Source organism: Sebastes fasciatus, chromosome 19 (assembly GCF_043250625.1).
Source record: "Sebastes fasciatus isolate fSebFas1 chromosome 19, fSebFas1.pri, whole genome shotgun sequence".
In the NCBI taxonomy this organism is placed as follows: Eukaryota; Metazoa; Chordata; class Actinopteri; order Perciformes; family Sebastidae; genus Sebastes; species Sebastes fasciatus.
Genome location: NC_133813.1, coordinates 20,888,486 through 20,900,154, shown reverse-complemented (window position 1 = coordinate 20,900,154; position 11,669 = coordinate 20,888,486). Strand labels below are relative to the sequence as shown.

General features: G+C 40.8%; 1 protein-coding gene across 4 annotated transcripts; it reads left to right on the top strand.

Annotated features, from left to right (window-relative positions):
- Positions 1-2,810: 2,810 nt before the first annotated feature.
- Positions 2,811-11,648, top strand: slc35e4 (solute carrier family 35 member E4). Of its 4 annotated transcripts, none has more exons than XM_074618167.1 (3): positions 2,811-2,881; positions 3,845-4,458; positions 7,801-11,648. In XM_074618167.1, the coding sequence occupies exons 2-3, from the start codon at positions 3,864-3,866 to the stop codon at positions 8,313-8,315; spliced, it is 1,110 nt and encodes a 369-aa protein (XP_074474268.1). In that variant the 5' UTR covers positions 2,811-2,881; positions 3,845-3,863; the 3' UTR covers positions 8,316-11,648. The 4 variants fall into 4 exon arrangements, with proteins under 4 accessions (XP_074474268.1, XP_074474267.1, XP_074474266.1 ...); XM_074618166.1 differs by lacking the exon at positions 2,811-2,881 and adding an exon at positions 3,017-3,629; XM_074618165.1 differs by lacking the exon at positions 2,811-2,881 and adding an exon at positions 3,017-3,747.
- The last annotated feature ends 21 nt before the right edge of the window (positions 11,649-11,669 follow it).

Below are 11,669 nucleotides of genomic sequence, written 5' to 3'. Positions count from 1 at the left end.
AATCCGGCCATAAATGAGTGGCATTGCCCTTTAAAGCTGAAGTAGGCGTGATTAGCAAATATGATTAAAAAAAAAGTATTTTTTTATACAAACAGTCGCTATACCGTGACAGTAGTACATGAAACAGGTAACCTGAAAAAAATCATGTGCCTCTGTGTTCTCCGGTGCTCCTAACGTTATCTGCAAGATTTCACAGACCGGAGGAAAACAAGCAGTAAGAGCTGATCTGAGGTCTGCTATCCAGCTGCCGTCTATGAGCAGCTGTCAATCACTCGCGACCAAACGGTCAAACTAGGCAGCGCTGATCAAATATGAGTCAATATTATGTTACTGTAATGCCTATTTCTCTCCTCAAATGATTTCAGAATCATCTTGTGGTGCACGGTTTAGCTGTAAATTGAGAAAGTTTGTGACGCAGCCGTCATTGTAAAATCTGGTGAAGGAACGCCAAGTTCCAGTCACATGACCGGAGCACAGCCAATAGGAACGCTCTCTCAATGAAATGACCTGTGATTGATCAAAGTCTCCCATCACGGGCTAGATATTTTAAAGGTCCCATATTGTAAAAAGTACGATTTTCATGTCTTTTATATTATAAAGCAGGTTTAAGTGCTTTATAAATACTGTTAAACTATCAGAACGCTCAATATACGGAGAAATACACACAGCCCGTAGTCAGTAATTGTGCATTTGACACAAGCCGTTAGGATTTCTGTCCATTTGTGATGTCTCAAATGTACAATATTTAGACCATTACATGGTTTTAAACATAAACATTCTAAATGTGTCACCGTTTATTTCCTGGTTGCAGTGTATGTAAATAACATCAGCTGACAGGAAGTAAACATGGACCCAAACTGTTGCCTAGCAATGCAATTCCGTTGAAATGAACTAAAACAGAGCGTTTAAGACAGAGGGTGAATACAGGTATAAGCAGGCTGACAGTATGAGGAAAATAAAGTGTTTTTTTTAACATTACAGCATGTAAACATGTTCTAGTAGAAACACAAAATACAAGTATGAACCTGAAAATTTGCATGATATGGGACCTTTAAAACCTGAAAACAGAGCCATGAGGAGGAGCAGAAGTCTAGTTTTCTCTCAGAACACTTGCATTACAATATGCTGAAAGGTTATTATGGATTTGCCCAATGATGCCAAAAACACACTGCCTACTGCAGCTTTAAGTGAACTATCCAATGATACTGGAGCTCGTCTGACAGACAGCCCGGTGTTACGGTTTATCAGGCGACCCTGTTAACTGGCGACTTTCAGCCGAATGAGTCTGGTTGTCGTAGTTACGGCAGCTGTTGAAAGCAGGAAGAGAATACGTAGCTGTCCTCGTGAATGCCTCTTTGTTTAGTATTTCATTACAATGTTTAAACATACCGGATTGGTCTTTGGAGCTTTGGAGTCTTGTTTGTGGAAACGTGTCCGCTATATTCTGCTCGCGTTTGAAACGTTGCTTGTTATGATGAATATGTTGAAATCAGTAAGAGCAGCGTCGCTCTTCCTGTAAGCTAATAAAAGTTTCTAAATACACATATTCGTCTTTGGAGCTTGTTGTAGTAAACATGTGTCACGTAGAAGAACTCTTCATCCCTTTAAGAAAAAAAAAATTAATAAAAATGTCAGGTTTTACGGGATTTGAACTCATACCAAAATCACAGCTTGTGAGACAGACGGAGGTTTCCTCCAATGCGCCACCAGCACTGGGGTGTTCACAGGTGAATGTCATATTTATCTCAAATATCATCCGCTAAGTAGTCGCTCTGAGACGCAGAAGGCAGCCAGATTAACTTGTGACCACACTGTCCGTGTGTACAGAGTAACAATATAATGAAAATATAACATGGACAATCCATATGTCAAAAATGGATGCATATATTGTGAACATAACATAATGTACTCCCTGCAATATTCTCTGCCTCTTCTCCCTTTGTATAAATAGTATGTTTTCCCCTTGAGAGGGTCATATGTTTTGCAGATTGATTGGCTACAAGTGAAATTTGTTTGCCTCTCCTAAATAAAAATAACTTGAGTGTTTGACTTCTGTGTTGTTGTCTGGGTCAATTCTCAATCCAGTGCCTTTTTGGTTTGAAAACATTTTCTTTATGGTGCAGCTGATGCGAGATCTTCAAACTTCAATATTTCCACGTGAATACAACAACATAAACATAAACAGACACTTATTTGTGTTGTAAATCAGATGGTGTGAAGTACACGGACAGTGTGGTCACAAGTTAATCTGGCTGCCTTCTGCGTCTCAGAGCGACTACTTAGCGTGTGATATTTGAGATAAATATGACATTCACCTGTGACCACCCCAGTGCTGGTGGCGCATTGGAGGAAACCTCCGTCTGTCTCACAAGCTGTGATTTTGGTATGAGTTAAAATCCCGTAAAACCTGACATTTTTATTAATTTTTTTTTTCTTAAAGGGATGAAGAGTTCTTCTACGTGACACATGTTTACTACAACAAGCTCCAAAGTCGAATATGTGTATTTAGAAACTTGTATTAGCTTACAGGAAGAGCGACGCTGCTCTTACTGATTTCAACATATTCATCATAACAAGCAACGTTTCAAACGCGAGCAGAATATAGCGGACACGTTTCCACAAACAAGACTCCAAAGCTCCAAAGACCAATCCGGTATGTTTAAACATTGTAATGAAATACTAAACAAAGAGGCATTCACGAGGACAGCTACGTATTCTCTTCCTGCTTTCAACAGCTGCCGTAACTACGACAACCAGACTCATTCGGCTGAAAGTCGCCAGTTAACAGGGTCGCCTGATAAACCGTAACACCGGTGACCGACTGACGGAGGTTTAAAGGATGCTGCCAGCAGTGCTGTCAAGGTACTCGTCGAAGAACAAGGTAAAAAACACGAAAGCTTCATTCTCTGAGAAAATGTCACTGGCCAACAGTTATGTCGTCGGGTAGCTAACGGTCACTTTACAACTGTAAACTAACTGTCAAGCCAGTGTGACGGTTGTTTTTGTGACCGTTAGCTCCTCACTGTTGTTATGGAAAGGGTTGCTAAGCTAACGTTAGCTTAACCAGCGCGCGACCTCCTTCCTCACTGTTGTTATGGAGAGGGTTGCTAAGCTAACGTTAGCATGACAACACGAATGGTGTCAAATGACAGTTTGTAAGCAGAAGGTCAGGTAACGTTAACGTACCCTTTTATTCTGTCAGACAAAGGCATTCTTGTGTTAGTGGTGCGGTGTAACATGCGAGTTGGTGTTAGTGAAGCAGGGTTTCCCTCTGCTGCCGTCAGTGCTCGGAAAGGGAATCACAAGATCTCCTCTGGCAATGAAGTAAGCTGCTATTTAAAGCCAGCAGGGAGGAAAAACGCCGTCTCTGCGCTGCCTGGTATTTATAAGATTTATTTACAGGCATATCCAGTGAGTAAGTCGACCCATGATGTTTACTACAGGGAGGTTTTTGGTGCATCACAGTGAAGTCACCGTCACCGTCAGTCCTTTGCTGCATGTGTCTGGGTAGTAACCAATCCCCTCAGTCCCCGTCGTGGAGAAGGCGCGTACTGTTTTTTCCAAGCCCGCCCTGAACAGCTCATTCCTCCTCCATGGTCCCAACAACATAGTCATTCTGCCTGCGCCGGGTAAGTTACACAACCATGCAAAATAGAAACACGTGTCTGTAGGCGGTGCTGCTGCAAAAATACAGGTTTACTGAACAACAAAAGACTTGGAGGAGGAGGAAAAACAGCTGTGTCGCAGGTTATTATGGCGGTTTATAGCCTCAAGGGGTGCTGGTTTGATCATGCTTTTCACTTGGAGATGAGAGGTAGAGACTCAACATGTGTTTTCCTTTCAGAGAGGACAATGATACGAACATGATCAGCGCCGATGGCTTCTCAAAATGCGAGGCGACTCTGCCAGAGAGAGGCGGGAGGAGGAGGCCACCTGCAGAGATGCTCCATCTGCTGTCAGCTGTGATTGTCTGGCTGGTGACTGGGACCACCATCTCCAGCCTCAACAAATGGATCTTTGCTGTTTACAACTTCAGGTACCCTCTGCTGCTGTCAGCTCTGCACATGCTGACAGCCATAGTGGTGGACTATGGGCTGATCAAGCTGCAGGTGATCCGCCACAGAGGGGTTGAGGAGCAGCACCTGACCCACAGTGCTAAATGTAAGGTGTTCCTGTTGAGTCTGACTTTCTGTGCAAGCATTGCTTTTGGGAACATGGGTCTGAACTGTGTCCAGCTGTCCTTTGCACAAATGATCTACACCACCACTCCGCTCTTTACTTTGGCCATCTCCACGCTGATCCTGGGCAAGCAACATCACATCCTCAAATACACAGCCATGATGCCCATCTGCCTGGGAGCCTCCTTCAGCATCATGGGAGAGGTCCAGTATGATCAGACCGGCTGCATCTTTGTGTTTGCAGCGACCATGCTGAGGGGTGTCAAGTCCATTCAGCAGAGTGAGTACCACTTTCATTGTCTCACTTCAGTGTTTTCTGTAGGGTTCAGGTTCGGGTGACTTTATTTGTAACCGTAGGTAGATTTGTTTTGCAGCAAAAATAGAGGATGACATCCGTATTGACAATAAGGTAGAGCAAAGACAAGAGACAGACATACCAAACACATGACAAAGAGTACTCAAAGGCTTACTGGGATCAGGACCCAGCAAAAAGAAGGCCACTAGAACAATATAAAAAAACACTGAAATATCAGGACAAAAAAAGACATAATAAATGAGAAAAGGGATAAACTTTCCATAAATATTTGCAAAAGCTGCTAGGACTTATTTAAATGAACAATTGCAGCTGGAACAAAGCTGTTCCTGTAGCGCTTTGTTCTACACCTTGGGACCCTAGGGATGATCCGATTCGACTTTTTCAGTCCCGATACCGATACCTGGGCTTTGGGTATCGGTCAATATCGAGTACCGATCCGATAGCAGGGTATAATTGATAAGTTGTATGTCTCAATGTGTGGAAGTGACTGGGATAATTCTTATGTGTGTAAGGAAACATCAGGCTTGACTTACACATTGCTTTCCTAACTTTGTAAAACAAAATGTAACAAATTAAAATTTACTGAATTGTTTTTTTATTATTAAAATAATAAATCATGCTCCAGTAACTTGGTAAAAAAATATTCAAAATGAACAGGAATTACAGTTCAAGTGTAAACCTTTTTAATGCAGGAGCAAATTGGTCAAAACTTAAACAGGAATTCAAATTCCTCAATATAATGCACAGTATATGGTATAAAAAACATAGAATTGAATTGAATAAATCGGCCCCATTGTCACCGATATCCGATGCAGCTTATTTTCTGTCCGACGTGTCAACTCCGACATTTATATTTTGTTTTTGTTGTGTTATTGTTGTCGCTATAGAAAGTTGCCTTTTGTAAGTTAAATACGCTTTTTATTACTGGAAATTTCATCTCATTACATCAGAGTTTATTTTAGTGTTTCCCCCTGGACACCATAGCAGTCTGTGGTCTTGGAACTTTTTAGTGATTCACTCCTCAGACTAGTAACACACACACACATTGAGGTGGAAAAGCACAGCATATTGCCTGGTTTCTTAGGGAACATGATACAAACATCAAGAGTGAGTTAGAATGGGCAGGGTTACATCCTGGGGAATGCTGACTGGTAACGTTGGTTTTTCAAAGAAAGGCAGAACTTTTTCACAGTCATCATCTGGTCAGCTGATGTTATTTTATTGATTTAAAAAGTGATAGGTTCAAGGAAGCTTTGTAAAGGTTTTTATTATTAGCAACCCATGTTCTCTGTTTTTTGAATAGACTATTTATACAAACTGTATAAAACACTGTTTAGTAGCAGATCAGTTAACAGTTTAAAAAATCGTGACTCATTTTTATTAACATTGATAATGTGTTTTGTCTTTTTCTTTGCTTTTTACTGAGTGGATTATCCAAAGTAAACTGTCAATACAAAACAACTAGGGCTGCAACTAACGATTATTTTCATTGTCGATTTAATCTGTCCATTATTTTCTCGATTTAATCGATTAGTTGTTTGTTCTATAAAATGTCAGAAAATGTTGAAAAATGCCGATCAGTGTTTCCCAATGCCCAAGATGACGTCCTCAAATGTTTTGTTTTCTCCATAACTCAAAAATATTCGGTTTATTGTCATAGAGGAGTGAAGAAACCAGAAAATATCCACATTTAAGAAGCCACATTTTTCATTTTAGCCGTAACATTAATTAGCTTTAACATGAATCTGCCACAGTGATATGTGTCATTTTTACCGGAGACAGTCAGCTCAGAATATCTATCTATATCTATGTGTTTCCCAGTGCTCTTTGCTAATAAGAGCGAGCAGATTTGTTATCGTCGAAGCTTCACAAATCCAAAATGGAACCGGCTATTCAAACCAGGGCTTTAGTTTAAGTGAACATGTCCTGGGAAAGAGACAGATTCCTTTCTTGAATAGATGTCACATGGGCTGCCTTCACACAGTTATCCAATGTTCTCCTTTATCTAATGTTCTGTGCTCTCACAGAAGCATTCATGGAAGGAATTGCTTTAAAGTTGGTTCAGTATGCAGAGGATTAGTTTGTATAACATCATTAGTCTCCACAACATTGTAGTTGTCAGAAAAGAAAAAAAGAAGGTAATGAGACTCTAAAATATATAGAGGAAGAATATATAGAGGCCCTGTATTGTTACATCACACTATTAGCAGATATTCAGTTTTGCTCAGAAGGATGTAATGTAGGAGCAGAGGGGCACCTCGCGGTTACAGGCTTGTGACTATCGGGTCATCAGTTCAAATACTCCAGTACGGCTCGGTGTCAAGCAGTACCAGACTGCAGACGTGTGTTTAGAAAGTTGTCAGTTTTCTCTGTTAAATGAGGGTAACTACATATACAGGAAATTTAATTCCTGCTTTTGCATTTAGAGCAGAATTTGTAAACAAGGTCCAGCAGGTCAAAGCTGCTGCCCCATTACTTTTATTTTTAATCATGACTAAACATTTGAGTCCATACCGAGGTGCCAAACCAGCTTGACGATGTTGTCTCAAGTTTCAACAAGCTATTTTCATCCTCCTCTCACTTGTTGTTGTCACAGTTTCCACTTATAGGTTAACTTTTCTCTTTGGTAGTGCACATGTTTTTATTTAAAGGCCTGGACTCTAAGCATTTTCACAGCTTTGGCACTGTATGTAAACACTATGACGTGTTTATATATTGAGTGAAGCAACATCAAGAGGTTTTATAGATGTGTTTTGCTTCCTACATGTTCAGACTTCAAGGAATATCACGTGTGAGCTTCCAAACAGGAGTTTTGCATAATTTTCTGCCATGTTCAGACAGCTTCAGAGCTCGTTGTCAACTTTTGACTGAGCTGATTAGTGAACAGAATAGAGTCTGTCCTTATGTTGACTAGATAAACACAGCAACCCTCTGTTAATTCACCTGAACAGTCCACTAAAATACTGAATGTTTCTCAAAATATTTGAGGAAAGAAACAGGCCTTGTAGTTGCAGAATGTGATATTTCTTCTAAGTAGGAAATGCAGTCGAAGAAAAATGAGTTTTGTTTTCTGACATCACTCTGGTCTTTTGCTTTATAGTCAGGTTTGCAACGGGCGCGGCATATTGTTCTGTGTTAAATCAGGTAGAGAAAATCAACTTTTCGCAAGCTATCTTTCTCTTGTTGTTGTTACAGTTTACTTGAACACACGTTGTAGTGCATGTCTTGTTTAAATGTCTCCAGTCAAAGCTTTGTTTTACACGTGACACTGTCAATGTCAATAAACACATTTCTCTGTTTACTCAGGCATCTTACTTCAGGAGGAGAAAATCAACTCTGTGTTCCTGCTCTACATGATGTCCATTCCCAGCTTCTGCATCCTGGCCGTGGCAGCTCTGGCCTTAGAAAACTGGGCTATGCTGGAGTCGCCGTTCCACTACGACCGCCACCTGTGGGTCTTCATCCTGCTCAGCTGCCTGGGCTCAGTCATGTACAACCTGGCCAGCTGCTGCGTCATCACGCTCACCTCGGCCGTCACTCTGCATATCCTCGGCAACCTGAGCGTGGTGGGAAACCTGCTGTTGTCTCAGCTGCTGTTCGGCAGCGAGTTGTCCGCCCTCAGCTGCGCCGGCGCCGTGCTGACATTGTCCGGCATGCTCATCTATCAGAACTCTGAGTTTATCGTCAGCTACCTGGACGCGCGCAGGGCCAAAGCTGAAAAGGATTTTCACGCTGCGAGTGGAGAGGACAAAGCTAGTGCATCTGAACCAACATATCATCAGCAGCGGACGGAGGGGAAACAGGAAGACAAGATAGACTGAACTGAACTGAAAGGATGAAGGAGAGAATAAAATGCGTGGATAAAAGGAAGAGAACACTGGCGTGTCGTAGTGTGTCAGTGAGGTGAAGAGCAGCGGAGGGAGTGTGACCTTATATGGCCATCATCACTGATGATGTGATCTTTTTTAGTATTTTTTTTTTTTAACTCCCTCACTAAATCTCCCCTGGTCACACAGAAAGTAGAGTCTGCAGAGAGGGAAAAGGTTGCCTTTATGTGTCGCGATGATAGTTAGATTCTCTCCTTCATCTGTAAATCACTCATACATAGCCTATAGCGGTATATGCATGCACGAGCACACTAAACTGTTTGATACCTCATGAGGTATTCACACTGTCACTCATACTACACTGTGAAAACGTTCTCATTGACAGAGGGCTCTAATCGATATTTTTTGGGTGGCTGTCGTGGATATTTGCAGGCTGCAGAAAGCCTTGTTTGAGGCTTAGAGAGCACTCCACCTCAAATCTGAACGGGCACAATTTGTATAAAAAGTATATACTAATGGTACTGTTACCTGACACTCACCTGGCCCTGTCATGGTAAGGGACTGGGTTTTTGGCAGCTTCTTTTTTGTTAGTATGTGAAGCTTGTTAAATAAGGACGCTAAATCTTTAATTTAGAGGCAGACGTTACAATGAGACGCCTCTTATCCTCTACCGAAGCACACTCTTAAATAAGAGGCTCCATGTTTTGTCCTCCCTTACGAACCTCAGTGTGGCTTCCCACTTAAGGCCTAGATTTTGTTCTCAGGCAGTCTCTGTAGAATTAGTCCAATTATTTCCATCTTTTACAACACCGCAGCTCGCCTCGATAATTAGGTTCACAGCTTCTCTAAGGAATGTCACTCAACTTTAGCTGTCTTTTCCCTGCGGAAGAGATGAGAAAAAAAGATTGAGATGTCTTTTAAGGTCGCTTCTTAAATCCCAGCCAATGTCATCTGTTAGGTTTAATTTTTAAACAAAGTTGGTCACCAGCACGGTCTGAAATTAACATTTTTTCTCTGTATGCCACTGTGGCAGGCAAGTAAAGCCTACCACTCAGAAATTTGATCTGCAACTTTTGAAATCTATGCGCTAAAATTAAGGAATAACATTTTAGATCTGATGTCAATGTTCGATATATTTTACATAAAACATTATATACATGGTAAATTCCAGTGTTCGAATTACACCATGGCTTCCGGGGGAGCCCTATGTTTCGTGGGAGGGAGGGTACTGTACAGAGTACTGAACTGTACTTTGTTATTGTCATTTATAGTGGTTATTTGCATAAAAATACAAATTTCAAATGATTTATGATTTATTTAAAAAAATTCTTGGCAAGCTGTTAGGAAGTTAAACCGGTCATAATTCTCTCTCTATTATCTATTTTGTATTGCTGTGAAAACATCTCTTACAAACAAATGGATTTATTCAAGTTTCTCGCCAAAAACGTAATTTTACAAGATTACATTTTGAACACAGCATGATAACGTCGTGCTGCCCAGCGGCCTCTAACAGGTAACATTACTAGCTGTCCTCCGTTTGATTGCAACACGGATTTGTGGTTCACAGTGTCACATTATCAAGAGAAAAATAGGGTGCGCCCCACAGGTTTAGTAGTAGTAGCAACATGTTGAGCGCTTTTTTTTTTCTCTCCGCCAAACAAACTGAAACGTGATACAGCGTGCGTTGCATCATTGTGCATGCGTAACTGTTGGGAAGCATCAATAAGCAGATTTCGATAGTCTCAGAGGCATGAGATGCCAAGGAATCGAACAACTAGGAACCAACAGAAACCGATTCTCTAGTCCCATCCCCAGCGTTTTCCCTTTCCTGCCAAAGTGGCGGGTGGCCTGACGATTTTATCCATATGACAATTTACCTGCGGGTACTAATTTCAGACCCTGGTCACCAGCACATCTAGAAAAGCTGACCTCTGCTGGACAGTGTTATGTTTTCTCTCAGTATTTGAAGAGCATTTTATTGACATGATTTTATTTAACTGACAAAACACATTTTATTCCCCTTTTCTTAATATTTATGTGAAAGAAAATATTTATTTTTGAATGACTGTAGCAGTCGCTGGCTTTGTAATGCTGTAGATTTTGGTCCTCAAGTGTCTTGCACATGCATACATGTAATATTTGACGGCGCTAGTCTCTCCTGTCCTCCCTCTCTCTTTAGAGAAAAGTCCGAGGCAGAAGATTGCATGCCGCTGCTCCTGAAAGCATCTTAAATGATCCAGGATGTCTGGTACTGTGCACTCCCTCCTACATGTATGGTGTGTGCCAAATGTCTTTGAAAGCTTGTTTTGGTCCCACTGGTTCTGTCATTGACCAGACGCGAACATTTCTCTCACATACAGTTTGAGTTCTCACAAGACGACAACAAAGCCATACGTCAAAGATTTCTTTTATGACACCCGCCACAATTTCTTTATATTTTGCCATAAAAATAACCGCAAGCAGGGTTGTATTTTGCTTCATGTATCACTGTTACATGATAATATTTCAAGGGTGCCATTCTTAAAGTTACATTGTCCGGAGCATCATATATGATGCTTTTCATAATCCCCCAGTCAGTTGAAAACAGTGGAAGAAAGATATTAAACGGTTTTATTTTGCACTTTGATAAATAGCTTCTTGGTTTAATATTTACAGTTTTTTTTAGGATTATGTACAGCAGATCATTTCACTGGTTTTACATTATTGAATACCTCAGCTGTTATATAGGACTTGTTATGTTCATTGATTATTAACTATTGGACTGAGATCAAGCAGCTTTTCAATAACCACAATACAACTGCAGCATGTGAATGATGGATTTCACTGTGTTCACTTCAGATCACAGATGTCAACATATTTTAACATCCTATGATCAGACCGCCATTTGTTTTAGTTTTATCTCATTTAAAACGGTCACAAGCTGGTGGAAGTTTGGCTGCTTGTTCTCGTTGATATCATGTCGAGTAAAGAAACTGTTGCACTTAAGAGGTACGAAGACGTCGCTGCCTTCAAAGCCTACGGTTCCTGTGTACATACTGGTTTTAATTGTTTGCAAAGCTAGTTTGGTGTAAATAGTTATTTTATGATAATAATAATAATGTATTTTATAGTCATATATGGCTGGTTGAAGAATGAAACGTTTGCCTCATGCCTTATTTGGACATACTGTAGATAAGGAAGGAGTGATTTGATTTGTCATTTTGTCAAAGGTTTTTGGATTCATACTTTGAACGCCAACAGTAGCCGCAGGTGCTTCTGTTTAGGGGCAAAGATGTGAGCGATCCATATACACATGAGCTGCAATTGCTTGAATAAAAATAAGTGGACTGAGTCAGAGTTGTTGCCCTC